The sequence below is a fragment of the Bactrocera oleae genome, chromosome 3 (assembly GCF_042242935.1).
Source record: "Bactrocera oleae isolate idBacOlea1 chromosome 3, idBacOlea1, whole genome shotgun sequence".
Taxonomy (NCBI): Eukaryota; Metazoa; Arthropoda; class Insecta; order Diptera; family Tephritidae; genus Bactrocera; species Bactrocera oleae.
In genome coordinates this window covers 28465653-28493259 of record NC_091537.1, presented here as the reverse complement: position 1 = coordinate 28493259, position 27607 = coordinate 28465653, and the positions used below count along the sequence as shown (strand labels likewise).

The 27607-nt window shown below is 34.7% G+C and overlaps 1 protein-coding gene across 1 annotated transcript in view; it reads right to left on the bottom strand.

Moving 5' to 3' along the window:
• beat-IIIb (beaten path IIIb) overlaps positions 1 to 27607 on the bottom strand; it is a 73657-nt gene that overhangs the window by 29861 nt on the left and 16189 nt on the right. The window contains exon 3 of the mRNA XM_036375412.2: positions 2048 to 2256. Coding sequence (XP_036231305.2) covers positions 2048 to 2256 — 209 coding nt within the window. The remainder of the gene's footprint in view (positions 1 to 2047; positions 2257 to 27607) is intronic.

Below are 27607 nucleotides of genomic sequence, written 5' to 3'. Positions count from 1 at the left end.
TATCATTTTCTGCAACCTGTGGCTACAGAGTATAAATATTTTTTTTCACCTATTGGTTGTTTGTATCACCCAAAACTGAACCAGAAAGATATAGGGTTATATATACATAAAGGGTCAGGATGACGAAAACATCGCAGGTGGCTGCATGTCCGTCCGTCTGCCCATTCAAGCCGTAACTTGAGTAAAAATTAAATCTCTTGATGAAATATGGTACACATGTTCCTTGGAAAGAAAGTGGACGTGTTCGTAGATGGGCGCAATCGGACCACTGATACGCCCACAAAACGGCATTAAAAACGTATAAAGCGCCGTAAACTAAGTTAAAATACAGAACTTTGGCACAACGAATCTTATTAAGTGATGTGTTTTGAAAATTTTTAAAAAGCTATTTTCAAGGTATATTACCAATATTTGGCCAAGACATATCATTTCGACACCTCTTGCGATAACATGAAAACAGATGAAATTGAATGATAAGCCCGCCCACTCCCCATATAACGGTTTTGGTAGAAACTACTAAAATGACTATAAGTCAATAACTGAAAGCGTCAAAGACATTAAATTTTACACCCAGGATGCAAGAGCCGTTGTCAGAATTGGATGATGATCAACCACATTTAGTTTATAACATTATTTGTACATTCCTTGTAACAGTGCAAAAATGAGCAAAATCGGACTACAAGCACGCCTACTTCCCATACAACCCAATTTTAAATTCCATCTGATTCTTTCATTTTCCAGTATACAAATCATGAACCAATCACTGTATTCGAACAACAGTTTGCACAAATAGCGCCTCTGAGGTTTGCCACTGTACAAGCCTCAGGTAACGAATATGTGAACCCCAGTAGATATAGTTGACTTTTAATGAAAATATCAGTCAATGTGTGAGATTCAAATAAAAAATAAATCTAAAATGGGTTAAATCCGGTCAATACTTCCCTTAGCCCTATAATTGTACACCTAATATAAAGATTTGCGAACTTGCGGGTGACTTTGTAATCTTAAAGAATATTACCTCGAACTTCCAAACGATATCTGAAAAACTTACAATACATCAACCAAAGATAATACAGAAACCACTCTAGCGGGTATAAAATCATGTGCAGATAATGCATTAGTTTTATTCGTGATAAAATCAGTTATTCACACAACGCTGAGAAAAAAAAATGTTTCGATTAATATTGTTGACTATAAGTGAAGCGCGAGACATTTAGCATTCACAGTTGTCGTCCTGGAATAAAATGAAATAAACGTTGTTAATCTACATGAGAATACCCTCAGAAGTATGTAGGAAAATCTGAAAATATTTTTTCATTCAAAAATTTTAAGCATTTGAACAGAAAAATTAAGTTTTTAGTTAATAATTTCGTAATGAACTAGCCATAAGAGAAAGTTTTGAATCAATCGTATTTTATCTATGTAATTCTATGCAAAATCCAATTCTAAAGGTATTCTCAAAATTTGAAGTGGATCGGATAAAAATTATCAAAGTTTTTTGTCTCGCCAAAAGTAGTTTTGAGAAAAACGCGTCCAAAGGTTGAGAGGTAGAAGAAGAGGAGAAAAAGGTGGGCTTACTATATATTAACTTGAATCTTATTTTTATGACTATAAATCATAGTTTAAGCAAAATAATCATGTTTTGAAAATTCTACACACAGGTATCGTACGCTTACGTTAAAATTTTCTGGGCTAAAATTGAAATTTACTTGTAGTGATCTTGAAAAAATGTGTATTTAAGTAATTTGTCTCAAATAAAATAAGACTGAAACAGTACAGAATATAATTTTTCGAAATTGAGCATAGCAGAAGTCTCTTGAAAATAATTATATAGATATTATTGAAATCAAACGTTTTTTGTTCAGAGATAATTTTTGGTTATGGAAAACTACTTCTAACTTAAAAAACCTTTCAATTCTCAAATGCACATTTATGTAACCCTTTTTCACTCGGTAGAAGTGAAAATCGAAAGTAAGCGGCGTGTGAACTATATTAAAATGCGGGTAAAATCCGCGCAAATGCAATAAAAACACAGTAACATACGTACATCGACATCAACACCCGGCAGTGGAAACACTTGTCCGGGCGGCATATCCCTCGGCACATAGCGATAAAATTCAAAACCGTCCTTATACCACTTCACCGAGTACAGTGATTCGCCATCCAAATCGTATTTGCAGCCCAACATCGCGTCCTCGTGCCGCATGATGTGTTTCGGTATACGCACTTCCGTCATGGACAAACAGTGGACGCTATCTGTGAAGCAAAAAATATAAACCATGGTAAAAAATCGAGTTAAATTCAAATAAGAAATGGAGAGTCTATAAAAATGTAAGCATTAAATAGAAAAAATAAAACAATAAACGCGCTTTGGACATAGCAAACACAAATCGGCAGTACAGCAATAATAAAAAATCCAACAAATCGAAATACAACAACAATAAATGGCACAAATCCTGTGCGCCATAAAAACTGCACTGCGTTCAAAGCGTTACCGAAGGATAACTGGAACACTCGCAATGGATTACCGGTTCAATAAAAGTCACTCACCAGCCGTTTTTTCCCACACTCTTTCTCCCTTTGTAAAAATCTCATTGCTGTTTTTGCGACTTTCTAGCGCTTTGCCTGAGCTTTTTGAATTTGAGTTTTTAGGATTATTGTTTTCACGACTATCAGTTTCAGAATTCGTTGTCTGCGTTTCAGTGCGGCAGCGACCATATGAAATAAGTCACCAGAGTACGCGGGGTATGTACTTCTGTATAGACGCAGATTAGTACGTTTGTTGTGAAAAGGCAGAGTTCGAAGAATTATTTAATACTTGATTCTTAGCCGATACTTGGAAAGCGATTTTACCACCGCAAACACAAGCGCCAGTTAAGGGAGTTTTATGAAAACCTATTCGTAGCGCCTCAGTTACCATATCTCTGGCCAGATCCGATAGATGCAGTCAATAATGGAGAGCATAAACTAGCACTTTAGATAATAAACTAAGTGACAAGTACAACACTCAAATAGCGTTTGAGTTTAAAACCTTAAAAAGACGATAACTATCTGAACAATAAATTTAAGGTTACTTTATTTTCCATCTCCTAATGATAGCAAGCACGTTCTACATATTAAAAGGTGAACCATTTCGAGGTTCCCTAATTTTTTAAAGAAAAGAACACACAAAATTTTAATTTAATGGGGAATATTCGAAAGAACATTTTTTGGCATTTATTTTTTGAAGATTATCTCTTTCGAATGTAGAGTTTAGTCCAAATTTTGATGACTCGTTCGAGTATTTCGACTCGTAACTGGCGAATGACACGCATGATGTTTTGCACCAAGACCTGACTTGTCCACATAGACTTTAAACTTTACACATCCTCACAGGAAAACGTTTAACAGTGTGATATCATATAATCTCGGTGGCCAATCGACAAGCCCAAAACGTCAAATGATCTGCTTACCGAAGTGTTCTCTCAATAAATCCATGGATTGATGCGATGTGTGGGAAGTGGCGCCGTCTTGTTGAAACCAAATGTCGCCCAGATCACGAGCTTCAATTTCAGCATCAAATAGTCGGTTATCATGGCGCGCTTTTGACGATTACGCTCTCACCGGCATCATTTTTATAGAATTATGGACCAATGATTCCATCGGCTCACAAACCACACCAAAACGGTGTTTTTCTAGATGAAATGGCAGCTCTTTAATCTTTTCAGGTTGCTCTTCGTCCAAACTGCTGAAATTTTGCTTGTTTACATATCCATTGTGCTAGAAATGGGTCTCATCGCTGCACAAAATTTGAAAACGTCGGATCTTTTTGGAGCTCATAGCGCGAAGCGATATCGCTGGGGACGGTCGAGCAGCTTCAGTTCTTCTCCAAGCTGTAGTAGTATTTGAATTCAAGATCTCCACGTAAAATGCGTCACGTCGTTGCATACGTCACACCGAGTTGCTGCCAACGGCGCCGTTTCGACTCTCCACGGTCTTGGTGTACACTCTCAGCTACGGCGGCTATATTTTATTCACTGCGTGCTGGATGTGATCTATTCGGTCTAACACTATCCAATAATGAATGCTTGGTTTCAAGATGGGTGATAGTGTTGCGAATAGTACACTCAGAATGTAAGTTATGTTGACCATAAGTTGAGCGAAGCGCGCGAAGCACATTCTTTACTGAACGTGAATTCCGTAATAAAGTTGAACGAATTGTAAACACTGTTCAAGCGAAAATCTTTCCATGAAATGCCAAATAATACTGAACAAAAATAACATGACAGCTAGACACAACTCACGCGTGATCTTCCAAAAAATGGTGATTGAAAAAAGTAACTATACCTAGATCACCCATTATATGTGAGTAAAAACACGTCAAGTGGACCTTAGTTAAAAAATTAATAATTAGAGAACTATTGGTGATTTTTTAATGAAATTTTCAGCAGTTATAGTTCAATACTTGTGCTTTGAAAAAATATGTATGAATTTAAATAATTTTTTTTTCAAATTGTTAATTAACTTTTAAGTTAAGAAATGAAAATGACTTCTCCCTCAAAAAATTAAAGATTTTTTTTTTAGTATTTTGCAATAAACATTAAAGTAACGAAATCCGCAAAAAAATTTGACTGATCGCGATTAGATTAATCAAAAAAAAAAAACGGGCGGTCAGCGCTGCCGGTATAGCGCGCTTATATTTCATTTTTATGATGGCATGATGGTCTTACTTTTTGCTTGCAATGAATTACCATGAATGTGGTAGAAAAATATGAATAATACCCACTTATTGGTTTCAAAGAAATACTTAAGACGGGAATTCCCTAATCCACCAGAATGTATTGAATACCCGCTACTAATATTTCAAAGCCAGATTATAACTGGAATTTCCTATTCTTTAAGTATTAAAAATCCATAATTTTCTTACCCCATATTTTTTTCTATTCATTATAAAACATAATTGAATTATTTGCAATTCCTGTTTTAAATAAAATGATATTCGAACTAAATCCTAAGCAGATTTAAAGTTATTGAGTAAAAGCTCTTTTTAATCAATTTCACTATTTATATTGTTAATATTATCTTTGAATTTACTCACAACATTTGTTAAAACTTTTTGAATATCTTTATTACTTGAGACTCTCTTGATTTTGATTGGAGGTCAGCCAATTTTCGTTAAAAATGTATTAACCTTATCAATTTTAAATTTGTTATCTACCGGTTTGCAATGAAAAGTAGGATCCTTTTCTTCGTTATCTTCGATCACATTATTTGACTTCTCAGGCTTGTTGGCTTCAGGACATTTATTCACCGATAATTCACCAAGAATTTCAGCTTTTCGGCCTGAATAAATATTCCGTTCATATGATTTGTATATCCCAATAAAATCTTTAAAATCATGAGCGCGGTTTTTTGTTATTAAAACTAAGTTTTTAATGACTTTTTATGATCGTTTTTGTTCAATGGATTGCAGCATTTCTTAACGAGCCTCATGATTAATTATCAACGAAATTACGAATGGCTCAAGATATTCCTTTGTTGTTCAGATATCATAAGCAGGCTGAATACCAGATCCTGAGGATATGTTGAATGACTGGGCACCAAGAAGCAATTTGGTAATGGTTTCCATATATTTGAGATTAGGTCAATCGGTCGATTGTGGATTTTAGCACAGAGTGTTTGCATACCAAAATGTTAATAAAAGAAATATTTTTAGTTATCTTTAGTGCGATAAATATTACAAACCATGATTGGGTTTCATAATATATGTCATGTTCATCAAAAAATATATTGAATACTGATTTGTAGTGTTTTTTTTGTTCTAAAACATGTTATATTTTTTTTTTGTATGTTGGGATGTAATGATGAAGAATAAGCTCCAGAATAAAGGCTTACCATGTTTCTTTAATTTCCTTAAAAAGAATAAAAAGATGGTGTAGATTTTTTCCTAATTTTCGATTTTAATATAAGCTTTCGAGGTATGTGTAATAAAGGTTATGTGATTTAAAAGCTTTCAAAGAGCTTAATGTTAACAAAAATAACCTCGTGAGCCCTTTATGACGCTTTTTGTGGGTAGGAGGTAAAATGATTATCTCACGTTCATTTCCAAATTGTTTCTTCTTGATATCTGCGTAAATAAACCTTAGTTCAAGTTCATTACCCATTTGAGAAACAGCAAGTTAACAAATTTATTATATTATTTTATTGTAAATTGCAAACGTTTTATATTTAGATCTACACAAAAATAAGCGAACATTCAACTGTTCCACCACTAAAGTACCATTGGCAAGACAAGAAACCAGAAAATCTCTTTAAATGACATCAGCTTTTTTAAAAAGCAACAACAATGCATGTTTTTTAACAGCACGCAGTGGCCTCAATACGGACTGACATGAGTGCAATAAGTACTTAAGGAACCTTGGAACAAGCAAAGTAAAAAAGAAAATAGAATGAACAATGACAACAACAACTAAGCCACTAAAGTCTTTTATACTGAGGCCAGCCAACCACCAAGGACTTTGGAAGAAAAAGACCATAGTTATAGTTTAGGATTTCTAGGAGAGTGTGTGTATGTGTGTTTATACACTTGCCAAACAAAACAACAACAATGAAATTACAGCAATAACAATCTACAACAAACAACTAAATAAATAAAAGTATATATATGCAACTACAACAAAACAAGGGGTGGTAACCGCCAAAAGGCGAACATAAAACCGCAACGGAGGAAATCGCATTGCAATGACAATGCAATGTCACATCTGAACAACTCAGAACAACAACAACAATAATAACACAAGACATTGCAAGATAAAAGCGAAGAACGGCAAAAGTGGAATTACTTGAAGTGAACAGTTGAATGCACTTGAGTTTTGCAGCACAGAATATTTTCGTATAAAATAAACTAACTTCAACAATACACAACGAAGCAACAACAAAAACATGTAGGTTTAGCTTATGGTACGACAACTAAAGCGTCAGCAACTCGGTAGAAAGTCAGATGAATAAACAGAGAATTGCAACGCCAACAAAGTTTTACTTGGCTAGGCTTAGCATGGCGCTGATGATAGCGGTTGCCCCGCAACCAAACTTGCAACTGGCATACGCGCGAATGTACCGCTAAAAGCGCTGTCTTTCGCTTAGCGTGTGCTGTCAATTGGTGGGGCGCAGATGTAGCGGCTGCGGTTATCTAATAACCCTGGCTTGCAGTCTCAAGCAGTTTCACATATTTTTTCTTACTGGAAGAATTTTTGAACAGCATGGAGCTTGTGTAGATTTTTGCCAAAGTGAAAGTGGTAGGACGCAGAATTGTTTAACTCTTAAAGAATTAATTTGTTAAAGCCAACAACTTTTAGTTCTGGGTTATATTGATTTTCTACAAAAGCCAACAGCTAATAAATTTTAGCCTTTAAGCTGGCGTTGTTGCCTATTATATAATTAGTTTTAGAGCAAATTAAACGTTTTCAATATTCAAAGCAGAAATTTTTGAAAAACTTTATTACAAAAAATGATTACAAAAGTTATTACAAAAATTAACTTTGTCTTATGACACAGTCCTAAATATTAGTTCAAGTAAAAAGTTCGTTCGGTTTTTATCTAAGAGATGGCGTTATTGTCCATAGTACTAGTGTTACGTGTCGCATCATGTCATACTATACGGCGCTGAAAACGTGTTTATTCGCGCTAAAAGTTTGTCTTTGACAGTTTTTCGATTGATTTACTCAGCTCGTCAAAGATGGACACCAACAAAGAGAAAATTCGCTATATTTTACAATTAATCTTCGATCAAAGTGAAGAAGCAGCCTAAGCGACTGAAAACATTAATTTAGTTTATGGGCCCGATACTGTAAACGAACGTGTAGCACAAAAGTGATTTGCAAGGTTCCGTTCCGGTAATTTCGATGTCAAAGATGCACCACGCGTCGGGAGGCCTGTCGTCGAAAATTGCGATAAAATCATGAAAATAGTGGAAACAGACCGTCACGTGAGCACTTATTTAATTGCTGAGGAACTAAAGATAAGCTAGAATACCGTTTGGAACCATTTGCATAACCTTGGATTCAAAAAGGAGCTCGATGTTTGGGTGTCACACGAACTAACGCAAAAAAACATGATGGACCGAATTTCCATCTGCGAATCGCTGCTGAATCGCAACAAAATCGACCCGTTTCTGAAGCGCATTGTGACTGGCGATAAAAAATGGGTAACCTACGACAAGATCGAGCGCAAACGGTCGTGGTCAAAGCTCGGGGAAGCGGCCCAGACGGTGGCCAAGACCGGATTGACGGTCAGGAAGGTTTTTCTGTGTGTTTGGTGGGATTGGCAAGGAATCTTCTACTACGAGCTGCTCCCCTATGGCCAAACGCTCAATTCGGCTCTCTGCTGTGAACAACTGAACCGCTTGAAGGCAGCATTCATCCAGAAGAGGCCATCTCTGATCAACAGAGGTCGAATTGTGTTCCATCAGGACAACGCCAGGCCACACACGTTTTTAGTGACTCGCCAGAAGCTCCTGGAGCTCGGATGGGAGGTTCTAATGCACCCACCTTATAGTCCGGACCTGGCACCAAGTGATTACCATCTTTGCCTGTGCGAAAATGTGCGAAATCGGACAACAACCACGCCTATTTCCCATATAACACCATTTTAAATTCCATCTGATCCTTTCACTTTCCACTATGCAAATCAGGCAACAATGACTGTATCGGGATAAAACTTTGCGTGAATAATGCGATTAAAGTATGCCACCTTGTGGCCAAAAATTGTCTAAATCGAACCAAATCTGTTTAAGCCCCTAAGTACTAAATATGTGGACCCCAGTGCCTATAGTTGACCATCTCCGAGAATATCAGTCAATCCACAAAGAAATCTCAAACGAGTATACCATTTGACTTTGCAAGAGTAGCAAATGTTCGGTTACATGCGAACTTAGCCCTCCCTTACTTGTTATATATAAAATCTCATATCTAACTCGATTAGTTTTAGGTGATACAAATAACCGTTAGGTGAACAAAACTATTATACTCTGTAGCAACAAGTTGCGAGAGTATAAAAATAAAGTAACAAGTAAAGTATTAGTCCTTGTATAACAATCTTTTTAATTTGATAAGGTATGGAATCTTGTCAATGGCATCACTACAATCTTTAAATATAGTACACATCGGATTATTATATCATATAGCTGTCATATAAACTGACCGATCAAACTCAAGATATTTTTTTGCGAAGGTTGTTCTAGCGGTGCAACTGAAGTTAACGTTTTTTCTTGTTTTTTTATATAAATAGAAGTTAAGTTGAATGAAAACTTGCTACAGGTTAGACTATAACAACTGTTTGATTCTTTCCCTTTAGATGGTTTTTTTCATAGCTGGGAGTAGAATTCTAAAACTTGCGTTTACAGTTTTAAACAAGAAAAATCGTTAACTTCGGTCGCACCGAAGCTATAATACCCTTTAAAATACAAAGTTACCTTACAAGTACTTGATTCTGATCGTTCAGTTTGTTTAGCAGCTATATGATATAGTCATCTGATCTATACAATTTCTTCGGAACATAGCTGCTTTAGAAAATAAATCATGCCAAATTTCGTGAAGATATTACGTCAAATAAAACATTTTCCCATACACGTACTTGATTTCGTTTTGTAACAGCCTTAAAATACGAAACAGCGAAAACTTATTCATAACTTTTCATTTACTCGTCATCCCCACATAATTATTGTTGAATTTCTGCTTTACTAAGCTTATTCAAGGTATAATAAGTTTTTGAAGACATCCATTGCACAGCGGCAGCAATATTAATTCTTAAATGTCCGCATGAAATGCAAATGTTGCCAGCATAAAAAAAAACACACGAAAGAAATACTTAAATATTTTTATACTCTCCCAACTTGTTGCTACAGTGTATAATAGTTTTGTTCACCTAACGGTTGTTTGTATCACCTAAAACTACTCGAGTTAGATATAGGGTTATGTATATATAAATGATCAGAATGAGGAGACGAGTTGAAATCCGGGTGACTGTCCGTCCGTCTGTGCAAGTTGTAACTTGCATCGGCAGCCTAAAGGTTTTTTTAAAGTGGACGTGGTCCCGCCCTCTAATAAGTTTAATGTACATATCTCCTATACCACTGAAGCTATAATAACAAAATCCACTGGGAACAAATGTTTTTAGCGTCCCTATCGACGGTGTAAAAATAGGTCACATCGGGTAACGGTACTGTTAAAATCTACTAAAAGCGCGATAAATATAGCACTAAACAAGCCAGAGTCATTAAATTTTATCTCTGGAATGGTATCAGATGATTTTATAGGAAACATCTATCACAATTAGATAGTGGTCGTGGGACCGCCCACTTTAGGTGAAAACTCATATCTTGAGATGTGCTGAACCTATTTCAACAACATTCGGTACATAATTTTCCTCTCATATTTCTATGTTACAGTACGAAAATGGGCGAAGTCGGATTGCAACCACGCTTATTTCCCATATAACACCATTTTAAATTTCATTTGATTTTTTCACTTTCTAGTATGCAAATCAAGCAACAATGATTGTATCGGCGTGAAGCTTTGCGTGAAAAATGCGTTTAAAGTATGCCACCTTGTGACCAAAAATTGTCTAAATCGAATCAAAACTATTCAAGCTCCTAGGTACTGAATATGTGGACCCCATGCCTACAGCTGACTTTTTACCGAAAATATCGGTCAACAGAGAACAAGAAATCTAAAATGAGTATGCCATTTGACTTTGCGAGAGTATAAAAGGTTCGGTTACATTTGAATTTAGTCCTTCCTTACTTGCTTCTTTTAAATTAATAAAATGATATTTACGTTATTAAATTTAGACCTTCATTTTATCATTTTACAGATATAGCAATATATGTATGTAAGTGGAAATTAAATCAAGAAAATCATAATTGTGAAACATTTCGGGCATTAGGAATGTGACTTTTTGTGACTTTTTTGTAACTGTGAACGCGTTCGCACGAAAGCGTGATGTGATTTATATGCAAAATATATTGGTAACATTTAAATTCCGCGCCATGTTGTGACCTCGCCAACGACCACTCTATGAGCACACATACATGTGTACATTGTGAGCCCATTCAGCTGCACACTCCATTCATCTAGTCGTCATCAGCACGCACTGGCACTTGTCAAACAGCTGTCTGTGCGCTAACGCGTGACTACATTTAGACTGATATAGACATATCCCGGCAGCTGGCGTAACATACCAAACCCCCTAACCCTACATGCGTTGCTGTGTCTTTGTGCATTTACACATATGCTAATATGTTTCGACGCAAGGGCATTTTAGTCTACACTTAAAACTTATCCCCTTATCCCCATTTTCTTTTCAATTTTAAAGGTCTAAAATCTACGCTTGTTCTGCTTTGATTGTGTGCTGTATGGCAGCAAATGGCAAGCAAAATAATACAAATATGAAGAATGTTTTGCATATTTGCGTGCTGTTCGATATTTGAGGCACGCCACCGCATTCATGCATAAAATATTACAAAGCTTAAAGTTTTTCGGTAACAATGCTGCCCGATTTGCCGACAGTGCTACCGCCTTTGCGACATTCCGTTACCATGGCAATCCTATGTGGCTTTCGTTGCGCTGGCTCTTTATTCCATCCGCATTTTACTTATCTTCCTCCTATCTCTTTTTTATTTATTAAAATGTGATTGTAAGTGTGGTGCAAATTCCTTTAATGGGCGAAGCAGCAAAATTGGTCGCATAATTTTCTAGTTTCAACAATTTTGCTGCAGTCGTATTTACTCTGTTGCTCAAACCCAAGACATACATAAATATGTACAAAATGTACTATACAAGTACATTCCGCTCAGAGCGACTTAATAAAAAGTGCTGGGAAATAATTAAGCTTTTTTTTTGCTCTATCTTTCTTGTAATCTATTGTTTATAAAATGTTTAATAGTAGTTTATTATATCATCGCTTTTTCACCCTGCAGTTATAATGCTGTCGCTGGAGCAACCTTAAATGTTTTTTATAAACTGGGTATATGAAGTTTCCTACGAAGTTTTGAACACATAGAGGGAATAAATATCATTATATCAACGAGCCGAGTCGATTTAGCCATGACCATCTGTGCAAAAAGCTACGCATATGTCAGAACCGAAAAAATCAGTATTTAAGGAAATATCTTAACGAAATTTGGCGCGAATTATTGTCCAAAGCAATCTTATAACCTCGAGAGAAACTGTTCAGGTCGGAACACTATCGAATATTTTGTATTTGTGAAGTTTATTATAGCTTCGGTGCAACGGAAGTGAACGTTCCTTCTTGTTTTTAAGTAAAATTTACACGGTTACTACTTCTAAGTATTGGAATAGTAAAATAGTGTGGCAAAAATTTAGTGAATTCAGTGAATATTTAATACATTTGGTAATATGCGAATTCAGAACAAATTTTCCTCAGCACATTCTATGAATGAAAAAACTTTTGATGAAAAGCAGACTGGAAAACTCACTCAAACGATTTTAGTATACATTTCAGTATACATAGTATTCTTACCGTCAAGTGACTTACACGTGGAAGAAAGAAGGACCTGTTTAAATCACTAAATAACAACCAAAAATACCCTAAGTTTACAAGTTATGTAAAAAATGTTGACAGACGACCACAAGAGAATGAGTTCGGATTATAAACAGCCAAGATAATAGTACAAAAAGAGGAATGTTATTGCGATAATTTTTCGTGCGATACCTATATATATCTAAATATAACTAATAGTATTTTTAGTATGCTATGTGTGCGTTATGGCCTTAAATATGTATGTTTAAATAGATAATTTTACAAAGTTAAGAGCTCTGATATAATTAACAAAATAATTTATATGTAAAATTAAATATAATGTTTATAATAGAGTATATATCCTGCGAATGACAGGCACCTTGTAGGTGCATCAGGATCCTTGTGCAGGATCTTAGGTCGCAAGGCATTCTCGGCATCTCCCAACCGAGGTGAAATGTGCTGCCTAGCACCTTTCACACAGGTTGTCAGAAGAATGCGTGCGACAACCAAGAGCTGGCACCTCCTAACGCGACTCCCGTACCCATTGGACGATTTGCAGCCAGGAGGTAAATTCGGGGCTATATGAGTCGCTGTGACCTAGGGGAGGGCACAATAGAACATAGATGGCGGTGCAAACCTCTACCCTTATCTATCTCTATCTATCTATCTATCTATAATAGAGTATTTTTTGCAAAAATCCCCTCACAATTTAAAGAGTAACAGTGACGTAGACATATAGATGTCATCAATATACTTTTGCTAGCTACAAAGCTATAGAATATTTTGTTTGGCTAAAGCTGAAAATAGGGATTTTTTCCTTAACACAATGCTAACATATTTATTAAAGATTTTATCCTTTGCAAACATAAAAGTTTTCTGACGCTAACAGCTGCTCTAAATTACCCATAATTTTTGCACTTTTCCACATTGCTGCCTGTCACGCAGACACCCATACATGTACGCAGTACACGAACTCAACAAAAATGATGAGTCGTCTAAAATTGCATGAAAAGACCACTACACATGGATGATAGAGTAATCCAAAATTAAGCACATCTCAATATAAATAGGTGGTCCTTTTAAATGGCTATGTCTAGGGAAATTACATATCTGCATGACAGCTGAGTACTAAAATTATTCCGCCATGAAGTATGTTCGTAAGTTTACTTTTGAAACTACATTTTAACCTGCAATAAAAGGTAATTTTGTTTATTTTGGCCTTACAACGAAAACGAAAATCGAAACTTGTGTGGTTTTATTAAATTTAATTTACAAAGTTTATCGATTACGATCGTTAATATACGAGCAAAGATCACTGACTTGCTGTTGAGACTGGAATTGGTCTTCTAGTGCTTTACAAGGAAGCGTTTTGCGAAGTACTCCAACATATTACAATATTTTGTTTGGATACGGTGTACTACTTGTAATATCCTCTCATATAGTAATCCGCATATTATATATAGAATATGTAAATGTGTACATATATAAAAACCATAAGTAATATTTAAGTTGTTCAAGATAACAACAATATCAATAGTTGTAAAATTGGAAGCATTTCATCTGAAAATAGACAGTTTTTCTGATCTGTTCTGCTAATAGTCCAAGCAGTGGCGTGACTTTTTTCTTATTTTAATCCAATCATCTCAGTTAGTATCTTAAACATTGCAAAAAAGTTTACGTTTATATTTTCGTAAGTTAAGATATATGTATGTACGTAATCAAACATGAAGTTCTTTCTCACTTTGGAATATTGACCTTGGAAAATTTTTAATTCGCTACTTTACAGTGAAGGAAATAAAACTATTGGTTCCCAATCACCTAGTCGAAAGAAGGTATATTTTTATACCCTGAACACGGTATATTAAGTTTGCCACGAAGTTTGTAACACCCAGAAGGAAACGTCGGAGAGTTTATGAAATATATACATAAATAATCAGCGTGATGAGCTGAGTAGTAGTAGTGATTTAGCCATGTCCGTCTATCTGTCCGTCTCCCTGTATATGTGCAAACTAGCCCCTCAGCTTTTAAGCTATCGATCTGAATTTTTGCAGCTGTCCTTTCCTCACTAAGAAGCTGCTGATTTATCGGAACGGCCGATATCGGACCCCTATAGCATATAGCTGCCATACAAACTGAACAATCGGAAGCAAGTCCTTGTATGGGAAACTTTTTCATTTGACGAGGTATCTTCACGAAATGAAGCATAGAATATTATTTAAAGCAACAATGGAATCTCTGAAGAAAAAGTATAGATCGGATGACTATAGCATATAGCTGACATACAAACTGAACAATCGGAATCAAGTGCTTGTATGGAAAACTCTTTTATTTGACAAAGTATCTTCCCGAAACTTGACATGAGTTATTTTCAAAGAAAAGAATCTCCGAAGAAATTGTTTAGATCGGATCACTATGTCATATAGCTATTATATAAACTGAACGATCGGAGTAAAATGCCTGCATGGAAAAAAATTTCATTTTTTATTGCCGATTCACGAAATTAGATCTCAACCAAGTTATTGTAAAGAACCTTTGTATCTGTGAAGGGTATTATAGCTTCGTTGCAACCTATGTTAACTTTTTTTATTTATTATTTATTTTGTTTAAAGCTTTCCTATAATTATAATATGACCTCTCCATCAGTATTAGTGAAATATATTCAATTATTAATAGAACCCCTTTCAGTTGAATTCACTTACACTGCTTTAATATTCAAGATATAGAATTTAGTCCATGGAACTGACTATATTTGATCTAAAAGTCATCTTCCAATTATGATATCACAGAAGCTCGAAGATAAAAAACAAATATAGAATATTTGCTAATAATTTTAAAGTATCAGAAAGTTGCTCGTAAATAAAAGAAGAACCAAAATAATAAACTTTATATTCATTTCGCATGGTCACATATAGAGTCACAAATACCATCAAAAATGACAAATGAATCTTAGCATTTGCTAACAAAGTCAGAAGTCAATCCAAACCTCCCATGTATATGGCAACTATAGTTGTGATTGTAATACTTAGATGTGTGGTTTAGGCAATTAAAGCTAACTGACTGTTGCATAATGTGCCAGCAAAACATTTTTATATATATTGTATTTAATGTAGCCTAACTTTTTGCTATCGAAGGTAAAAGTTGGGATAGGAAAAGAAGTTTTGCTGGTTTTGTGACTTTTACTTTCCTTTCGGTTATTATACGCATATGCGAGACAATTTCTAATACTCTCTGTGTGACTTTCGCAGTTTACTTGCAAACTTTGCCGAATACTTCCTGCTGGGTAATCAAGTGATGCCGTGGTAAATTATTAATTTTAGGCCCATGTTCGAAATAGCAAAAGTTCAAATGTTGGTATTAATGGAAAGTGGCATACACTTCAAGGCTATTAATATTGCAGAACTAATAAAGTTTGGGAAAGAATTTATAAATTCACATTCATCCTAAACTACACTACACTTGTATCTGTACAATCAGTTAATTTTACTGATCCCTATATACCTTTTCTAACCCGTCGATTGGTTGACTTCTTAAATATAATAAGCACTGACTGAACAATATTAAAAAAAATGTGGAAAACGGTTGGCCTCAAGGGCCATCCCTGCAACTTCCCTCTAATTTCATACGCTAACGTTCAAATTTCGCTTTTTTCACTGCTCTTCGAAATTTTTCGTTTTCGATATCTAGCAAGTAAATCAACCGAATTCGACCCGGTTTGCGGCAAACGATGTGTTTCTTCAAGGTTTAGAACTGATTAGTTTTTGGTGTCGATCGGTCAAGTCGTTTGGAAAACGATTTTTCAAAATTTTTATTTTTGAGATTTCTCGAAATCTACTGGTCCGATTGGGTCCAAACTTACACAAAATTCAAGTGCAATGAAACCCTTTGGAATGCCGTTTAGTTTATTCAAATCGGTTGAGCAGTTTAATAGTTATAAGAGGGTCACATACATCCACACACACACACATACATCCACACATACATACAGACATACGGACATCATCGTAGAAATGTTCGGGGAAGCTTCCTCGACCCTCAGAACGTCGAGATCTGTTGAGAACTCGATTTTTGCAAAATGGGGTGAAACCAATATCTTCCCGATTTTTAGAAAATTTTCCATTTTCTTAGCGGGAAGTTAAAAAAATTGTTTAATGAATCTTATAATCTTCTACTTGAATAATACGTGTATCGTAACGGTCCTCTAACATTTCAGTACCAGTGTGATAGTATGATTCCTTCAATTCTAGGGTAGCTAGACTTCGACTGTGCCTTAACTTAGAAATTCCGTACTTATTCTTGTTAAGCTGGTATTTTGTACTATAAATTGTAAGAATATTCATTTTGATGCACTAGTATGAAAAATGCCTTGCCTCAAGAAAATTTGAACCTATATCACTCATATAATAAAAATAAAATTTAAATTTACTGCTTTTATTATTTACAATTTCCGAAGTCTGAATAATAATGCAGCTTCCGCTTCTGATTGCAGATAGAACACGTTTTATTATTTTTTAACTGCACATACATGCAGCATACAAACTCAAGAATCGTTTGCAGAACTATAGCGGTAGGGTGAAAAATGACAATGATGCTGAAACAGCGACCTTATAAATCGGGTTAGACACATAGTTGCTTACCTACCCACCTTGTGTGACGTACGAGCTCGCGGCTACAAAATAATAGCAAGTGATACAAGATGAATATGTTGCCGCTGCGCATCGATGATGGCTTAAGGGCCTACATCCGGAGTTTTCAAATACTACCAAACACGTCGCCAACCAAGTCATTCTCTACAGATTGGTGCTACAAGCCCTACAACTTATTTGCGCAGCAACATGCCATCTTCACGCCGCGTTACGTTCGGCTCACGCATACCGATAGCCCTTAGCCACTTTTATACTCTGCGTACTTTTATTATATATACATATATAGTGAAACATATGTATTAGTTTGTGGGCCGATGCGCACACTTACCATACTTTCGCTTGTGTCTTGCACTTGAAATGACGTCTACTCACTCGCAATTGTTACGTATACGCCCCCTATCACGACGTTTATTTTGCATTGATTGACTGATATTGAAGTGTGGCTGACGAGTAATTGAATATCCTTAAAGCATGGATTGATTTCTGCAACGTGTAACTGCAACGCTCACACGGTGCCATTGTTACTCCTGCAGTTGGTAGTACATTACCTTTGTAAGATACAATAAATCCCATTTGCCGTTGTCAATCTGGCGTTCTTGTTTACTTTTCTTCGGCTTTGTGCAGTCTTTTCAGTGGGTATGTATGTACCATATATAAGTGGATCTCGTTATTTTACTTTATTTTCCAGTGTTGCAAGTTTCCGCATCTTAAGTCTTTATCAAATTTAAATTGGCACGTATTCCATTTCTCTTCTTTTATCTGAATAAAATTATAAATTGCCTTTCTAGTATATCGTCGTCAGATTGATGGCAGTATAAAGATGATGGAATTAAAGGTCGTAAATTCTTTCATGTTACCATGACCAGCTTGAAGTTAAAGGTACTTTCCGTTTACTCGTTTGGACGTGCAGAGATAACATATTAATAAATTTTGCTGACCCGCAGTAGAAGAACGCGTAGTTCCGATTTGTTTTTGAAGCAATCGAAAGAAATCATTAAATTCGTTGCACATGTTAGAGTACGATTCTGATGAAAATATACCAAGTTCGTAAAGTAAGACAGTACTAAGATGGTTGGAAAAGATTCCGATACTTCAGTTGGGGGAATTTCGAGATATACAAATTAAACAGTAGCGGATAGTGGGCACCATCCTGCGAACACCCAGTTTCCTTATTTTTAACTTATAATTTTGACCTCCAATTATTACGAATGATTGACCGCTTAGATAATTCAGGGTCCATATCTTCAGTCCTTAACGGTGCGTAGATTATTCGACTTCTTCTAGTAGCGTTGTGCAGCTGACTAAGTCAAAAGCTTTTGACAAGTTCAACGATACTAGGATCATCCTCGCACAAGGTGAATTTTTATTACTTCCCGTGTCCTAGTGCTGTGTACTATACGGAAACCATGTTGGTGATCGTGATGTGCTAGGCTTGGATGGTGAGTGAATGTCGGGAATAATAAGGGCTCAAGTGTCTTCGCTCCGGGGAAAAAAAGAGCCGTCCGATGATAAGATTCTCCTAGGTTGGCGGGTTTCCAGGTTTCAGGAATGGGAGAACTTTCCCATATTTCGAATGTGCGAAGAATGGGCATATATGCATTTTAATCCCGCCGAGACCAGGTCCTTTAGCTACAGCGTGTTTATTCCGTCTGGGTTTATGCACTTAGTCGCGTAGCTCGGTGTACCTTCTGAAACTGGTAAAAGTGAAAAGGGGTGTATCTTCCGCCGTCGATTAAAAGCAGATAACTCCGTTGGAGGATATATCGTAGAAAAGGTTGAATTTGTCGAATACTGTTTTATTTTGGATTTCCACTGGATGTTAATTTACCTAATCTCTTCGCTGTCACAATTACAACCGAATAAATAATTTTTATTTGGAGAACATTTATGATATTGCAAGATTCCAATTTCTTTTTCCGAGTTGTTTTGAAAGCAGCTGAGTTTGCTAACGTGCTTCAGAAACTCAGCACATAATCTAGCTTCATCAGAACTCACTTTTAATATCGTGCTTGTTTTCATGGCAAGCAGCTTACTCACCTAGTGGTCTTAAATTTTTTATTCACAAATATGTCTTAATAAAAAATTTTCATAAATCTCCCAAGGACTCGGTCTCTTTATATTGTAACACTTCATACAATAAAACAGTTAAAAGCGATAAGAGCAAGCATCTCTTTTAAATATAAAACAATATATGTAAATATATCTTTGAACTTATTTTATTATACTAAAATTTTAAAATAGGTAGCAGCTCTAGTGAAAATTATTTCTATTTGATTCATGTATTTTAAGCACTTTCAGTTCAAATTGTTTCTTTATCTTAATAGTAATGTATTAAAAACTAGTAGGGAATGGATAAATTTGGGTATAACCGGACATTTATCCTGTTGCAATTTGCGAAAGCATTTAGCCTTCAATATCATATTCGTGGAGTCGAATTTTGTTTCTTCTTTATTTATATTAAGATCAATAGCTTAGGCCTAATTTTATTGCGTCAGCTAAAATTATATTACAAGGATCTTCAAATGAGATACATGTGATATCACCTCAATCGAAGAGGCTTAATTTAATATACATTGAGTGAGAAAACGTCAACCCAAAAATCGGACTTCATGATATTAGAGATATGAGGTTTATATGAAGTTATAAACCAATTTCATTCTATTTCAGCGCTAAGCCACATAATTTTTAAGTTTCAATAAAATATTATATTTTTACAAATTTACATTTAAGGTGAGGTGGAAAGACAGAAATTTCGGATCCATTAATTTGGACATTGAACGTGTTTTGAAGCAATATTAAAAAAAATCTTACAAAATTACCGACATATTCGTCATAAATTTTTTTAGAAAAACAAAAATCATTGCAAGTATTATGTGGGAGTTGGTGGTAGTGTTGACCCGATTTTATAAATTTTTGCCAATACCACATACTATTAACATTCCACAGACTATTAAAATGCTCCCAGGGTTTCATTCAGGTACCTCACATACCATCACTAATCATATGGAGTAAAGGCAGCCGGTTGTTCGAAAATCCTGACTTCAGTTATGTGGGAGCTAGGTCACTTTAAGTACAAAGATACACTGTTATAAGGAAAATACATTCTCTCATTTTTATTGGCCAATATATACGGTATAAACTCACCCAAAAGCTCTAAAATCTTTATATAATATTAGGTATATGGGAGCTTAGGGAAGTATTGACCCGATTCAGCCCATTTCTGATATTCAGACATACCTTTATAATGAAAGGATTCTATCCGAATTTCAATTATTTATTCACACATTGGTCAATATTTTATATAAAAAGTCAACTATACGAACTGAGGTCTACATATTGGGTACCTAGGGCCTTGAATATTTTTGTTTCGATTTGGAAAATTTTTGGACATAAGGTGGCACACTTCGTGCAAAGTTTTATCCCATTATATTAATTGGTTCTTTATTTGTATACTTAAATGTGAAAAATCATATGGAATTTAAAATTGTGTTATATGGGAAGTATGGGTGGTTGCAGAGTGATGTCGGGCTGTATCAGGTTAATGTTAAAATAGTCTCATGTACCAAATTTAATTGAAATTGGTGGAGTAGTTCCGAAAATATGTGATTTCACCTAAATGTGGGCGGGAAGGGTTATCATCCGATTTCACCTATTTTCACACGGTCGTAAAACAGTTCAGCATAATTGCTATTATTATTTTATAAATATTTTGAAATATGAGATTAAAATAGATTGGCATTCTATATACAGTTGCGTGCAACTTACTATTATTAACAACGACATAAGATCAAACAATTGAAAGTTGCTTATTTTTATCTTCCTTTTAAATTTTGAACTTTGCCTTACTCAAACGGAAGGTACGGAAACGTTTAAAATAAAAAAAGGGATACTTGCGCTTCACGTAAAACAGTTCTGTAAAAACTAGAGTTTTTGATAATGGAAAGTCTTAATGGATCGTGCAACTAATTAACAATGATTAATGTGTTTTTTAATAAGGTAAGGTTTTTAATAAGGTAAAAAAAAAACCAAATATTTTTAAACATGACCATTACTAACGATTACCGCACAACATTGACTTCACTAATTTTAAATAGATGAGGAATCCCTTCTCACTTCTTTTATGTTCTTTCGTATATATTGACGAAATCAATTCCATTGTAAGGGCGTTCGTTTTTTTTTCAGGTGAGACCAAGGTTTCTTGATATGATTTAGATCTGGACTGCAACAAGGACAGTCCGAAACAGCCACCAAATTGTCATGAAACCACTGCTTAGTGCGTCGAGCTGTGTTTTGCGGATCGTTATCCTCCTAGTATGTTCATATTAGCGTTGGAAAATTGCAGTAACAACTTTTCCCATCTGAACAAACTCTCTTAAGTAATGGTTTGTAAATCTTTAAAAAGTAGGCGTGGCCGCCCCCAAATAGGTTTAATGTATGTGTATGTATAACTTCCAAACCATTCAAGCTACAATATATTACCCAAATTTGCGAAGGACAAATCTTTTCGACACTTCTTCGAACAGTGTGAAACTAGGTGAAACATAGCTCAGGACCTACTAGATCAATTCAGAGGGTAACACTATCTTGACTTTTTTAGGACTACAACCACTCCTACTTCCTATCTAGCACAATTATATAATCCATATAATTCTTTCACTTTTCAGTGTAATAGGACAAGATGTTGCACAAATAGTGTTTTTGAGGTATACCATCTCAAGTCTAAAAATTGTCAAAATCGGACTATAAATGTTTAAATCTCGGATATCGAAGATGGGGACCCAAGTGCCTATAGTGTGTGAGCCATATAATTGAAATACTTCTCTGATAATACAATACATTGTTTGTCGGAATGTCAAAAATGGTATGTGAGGTACCTTAATAAAATACAGAAAACGTATTTTTCTTTAAATAATAACATGTAGTCAAGCTATTAAATAGATTATACTCAATATGTAGTAAGATATCTTAGATATTGGATATACTATATTTTAGTGCAAAAATATATGAAATTATAATATTATACTTCATGTCATATTTTTCGTTATTCTAACGAACCTTATGCCGAATAACTGACCGTTATACTCGTATGAGTGTGTTATTCAGCTGACTTTTACCCATTTAGGTTTGTCAAAATGTGTGATATTTTCATGAAATTAAGTGTACAAATTTTCCAAAAATTAGTGGTCTAAATCTCATATCCCTAATAGAATGAATTCCGATACTCTCGTTGACGTTTTCCACATTAACTCAATATATTCAATAAATTTTCAATAAAGCCTACAGGATTTCTGATAAGTATTTGACTGCTTTCGAAAGAAGTATTTTCATGTGAAATAAACAAATTAAAACATAAATATATGCCCTCAGTATTTTATAAATAGGTGCATATGTTAATTAGTTCCACGAAACTGTATGTCACATGTTTTATCATAGATATTTACCAACACTCGTAATATCCTCGGGTTGAGTATTATATCTTATATTTTCAAATCAGTACCACTTTTTTTTAGGAAATATGACAACGAATTTTGCGTAGAGCGTTAATTCTTAAAACCACTTCATCCTCATTTCTGACTCAAAACACAGTGTTCTGAATTCAAGCTATTTTAAAATTTTTAGACAAGTTTAAACAGTGATTCTGTTGGCCCCTTCTTACAACTTTACTAGTTTAATTTTACAACACTTAAATGCAAGTCGAATATGCCTTTACAATAGTCGTAGGCCTTAACGACAGACCCGTCAGCGCAGGCTTTTTCAGCCTAGAAAAACCAGACAAAGTACCAGGAGGTCACAAACAAAGATACCTCGCGTCTTGGTAACTACTTCACTTTTGGTAGTTATAAACTTGAAAAACTGAAGTACTTTGTTTATCTCGGAACCAATAATTTAAGCCATGGGTAGAAAACGGAAGCAAAGGTGCCCACGCAGCCATTGGAAGGGCCAAATGTATAGCGACCTGCACTTTGGATAAACAAATGGCGTAACCTCGGCAAAGTTATCTGTTCTCGGTTCAGACCGGCCCACGGTTATGCAAACGAAGGAAAATAAAAGTAATTATATCTCGCAACATCTTTTGTTTTAGTAAAATTATTATACCATATGTACCCATTTAAATCTATTTTAAAATTTTGTGGCATATGAGTATCTCAGAACAATTCATCAGAAGGACAAAAATTAAAGATTATTTTTAAAATGAAACAGTTTATATTTTAAATTAATAAAATATTTCGAAGTTAAAAAATGTAGTAAGGTCACAAGGAAATAAAAATTAAATGAAGACTGAGCGTCGTGAAAAAAGCAAACCAAAAGCCATAATATTTGAGAGCGCAAAAAGTAAAAACAAACAAGTAAGTAACAATGCTTTATGAAAAAGGCGACTGAACTTAAATAGGCAAAGACAATACACACACGCGCTCACAAAATTAACCGTAAATAGATAGGTACGCCTATATCAAGTGGTCGTGATATTGTGACGCTGAAGAGCGCTTTGCTAAGTAATAAAACGAGATAGGCATGTGAGGGGCGGGCCTGTACTTAAGTGGCAAGGCGTTCGCAGAGGGTACACACAGTATAATTTCACTAATTAAAATTGGGTGCTGCGGTCGGCGCTATGTTTGAGCAGCATAGAATAGCCGCCCGCCTCAGCAACGCATTTACTAGTGGGAGTTGACCACATCCTTTGCCCTTTGACCCGTAGGCCCTAGTGATGTTGATGTTGCTGATGATGATGATTGTGGTGTTGTTGATGCTGTGCATCGGTCAGAGTGCCCGCTTTGACCGTGTTAATTATACGTCTGCCGGTCTGTTTATTGTTTGCCAGCGCTTTTGTTTGTATATAGTTAGTTATGCTTAAAATTGGTGATTTTTCCCGTTATATATTATGCCTTCATTCAGACGCTGTAGAGCGGCAATTTAGTAGTCCTGAGCCGCAAGCAAATGCCAAAATTGCAGTGAATTTATATTTGAACAAATAAAAAACCGCAAAAAATTAAGTGCGTGTTTTTTGTGATCATTATGATAATGCTTCTATTCCCTACCCACTAATTTAGGTGAAATATAGCGACCACAGCCTTGAACATTAAGACTGAAGTACCTTATTAAATATGCGCAGAAGTTTCTTTAGCGTTTTAATAAGAAATTAAGATGTTATATTTAAAGCATTCAAAGGTATCAAGCATATACCCGTATTATTATTAGGACATTTTAGCTAAAGCTTTGAACGAAAGCTGCCAGCTAAAGCAGACTTATTAAAATAACAGTTAAAACTTCATTTTAATTCGTTTAGTCGTGGTGAAAGTTCAACAATTTACACTTTGATCAATGCGTTATTTATAAAATTGTAAACTCACAAACCAGAACTTTCGGAAACAGAATTTTTTTGCAACTAAAGTATTATATCTTAGAAGTATTCTGTTAACATTATAATTTTATCCGGCAAATACTTTTCGAGTTATTCGATAAATGGTACAGGGTTTTCGTGCGCTTTCGAACGTACGCGTAAAACTTGTTTTTAAAACTGTGGTGGCTGTTACCTGAAAAACCCGGTCAGCATATTCACATAAATCGAATTTATACACCTGGTTCCTGAGGCCGCCATTTTGTTAATTTTACTTTAATAATTCAGAATTGAAATTGTGGGATGGTTTGCGCTATATATTTATATACCACACTTATATAGAGCATACCACACTTTTCTCACATTAATACAATAAACAAATACAAGTATTTTACAGTTAATATTACTGTCAGTTTATTTAAGGAATTTTTTTTACTTTTTAGTTTGAAATGTTTAAATAACGTGTATTTTAGTTTTTTAAACTTTATTTATTTAATAACGTCTACAAGTGTCCAAAAATTTAAACGCTCCTTTAACTATTTTTATTATTTTTTAATCATTTAGCCCAAATACATATTACCTATTCGGCTCCTCTTAACGAATCAATAATTTAGATTTGCAAGGCATTTTCGAATCAACGACACAAGTGTACACAGATTGCCTTCTTGTCCCTTTTGTAACAATATTTGGCTTCTACAATATAACAATATTATTTCGATACACTTTCAAAATGAGGAAGCAATAGCCACGATACTGTCAATTATATTAATGGAGTTTTGATGGAATAACTTTTTTCAATATCGAAATACCGACACATACGATGTATACTTGTATATATACTGTATGGATATGTATATATTTCTGTATATAATGTATAAGCTTACTTCCGTGTAAAAGAAGCTCACCGCCGCGCTTTGCCCAGAAATTGTAGTCAAGAAATTTCGAAATGTGAACCCCAGAGCCTATGGCTGACTTTTTGCCGAAACTATGAGTCAATCAGTGAGATATATAATTGAAACTCGGGTAAATGTTTTTGTTTTAATACTATACCCATGTGTCAAAAATGGGTTGAATCGGATTCATACTTCGCTTAGCCCCTACATACATAGTATAAAGATTTTCGAACTTCTAATTGACTTTAAACCACATAAACCCGCCAATGTGGAAGTTAATTTAATGAAATTGAGAGAGCGTGTTTTTCTAATAACAGTGTATCTTTGTGAAAATGGATAACATCGGCCAAGAACTTACCTCAGCCCACATATAAATGGTATTCACGATTTGAAAATGTCCGGCTGACTTTACTCCATATATATGTTTATATTTATATATTAATAAAGTTTATTGAAAATAAGTTCCCAAGTATACCTGAGCAATGTCGAAAATTAATGCCATCAATCCATTTTCCTGCGCCTAATATTAAATATCCCATATAATGATTTCCGACTTTCCACCTGAATTTAAACCATTTAAATGTGTAATATTATATTTTAATGAGATGAAGGGTAAACGTGTTCTTAAAAGTCATTAAATTATATTATCTCTAACATTGTGAGTATCAATCAATATATTAAATTTAACATCTTCGGTTGACTTTATATAACATACATCTCATTGCAATAGAATAAAATGTTTGGTTACATTTGAACTTAGCTGTTCCCTACTTGTTTTATTTGTCATTGTTTTAACTGCTAATTTTAAATTTAAAAAATTAATTATTAATAAATATATCACAAAATATGATTGCTTAAAATCATGTCTTATTTTTTTTATTATGGTCAGATCAAACTACAGTTTTCACTTGAATACCTTTGAAATCAATTGAATTATATTGTAGTATTATTATTTTATAACTGAATTTATAATCAAAGATTCGGGGTCCAGTATTGTGCAGGAACGGATTCGAACCGGAAAAGTTTTTCTTCTAATCTATATCTGTGAAATTAAATCAACCAGAAATTTCTTCAAATATTTGATTATAATATTTTGTTCGACAAACAATAGATCTCATATTTTCTTACTTACATATATAGTATATACAAGTAAGTAGTATTATATATAAAATTATTGTATACTAGAAGAGTCGGCTACGTGTTTTTGTGGCTAAGGTATACATTATATTATGTTATGGTAATTTTTCCAATACAGTAATAATATTCTTGCACATAAAGACGAAAACTTTATAGCCAAAATTTAAAATGATTGATATGAATTTTATTAAATCTCTATTAAGGGCAGATCAACATAAAATTATTAATTTTGTATTTTATTAATCCTATATTTGAGTTTGTAACCAATGAGTGAATTACAAACTGGTAAGTTGATTATTTTATATATTAGTTAAAAATTTCGTACGACTAGAATTGCTAACTATTAAAAATTAATACAATGTTTTAGTCTACATTAGTTTTTTAGCCCTTAAAATTGAATGCAAATCCGTTGGAATCATTGGTGTATGCTGGATCAAGGCATCCTTTCCTTTGCATTTTCTATTGATAATCTTAACTTCGATGCCGTTATTCATTGACTTTTACTTATCCTATTTTTAATCACAAATTATGTGGTGGTAGTACAAGCAATTCCAATGTAATTAAAAATTCTGTGGGATAGTTGACTACGTCATTCTGGTTTTAGCTGTATCAACTGGTTTGTAAGTAAAAAACTCTGCTGGAAGGATATTCTGAGAGGTTGCATTGAGATCATCGACATCTTTGTTTTTTGCTGCTTCTATTACTCGGTCACTCAGCCAATTTTTGTTACTACTTGTATATTGTTGTTTTACGATAATTTGTCCATATCTAGTAACTGCTTCGAAAACACAATCGTAGTTTGATCTTGATGCAAAATCACTCGCATGGTGTCGTTAACTGGAGTTTTTTTACGTGTCGCCACAAATTAAATGACTTTAGGCATGCGTTTAATTCGTCAGCAACAGTTGACGCCAGAACGCCAGAACTGGGAGAGTCTCTCATCTGACAACAGAATTATGACTCTTTCAAAGTCCTTTCCAATGCCTTTAGCGACCTCTTGTGCGCCATTGTGCATTCATCCCAACTTATCAATTTGCATATCTGGGAATCTTCGTCACAGCGATATTTTTGGCCATGTTGCA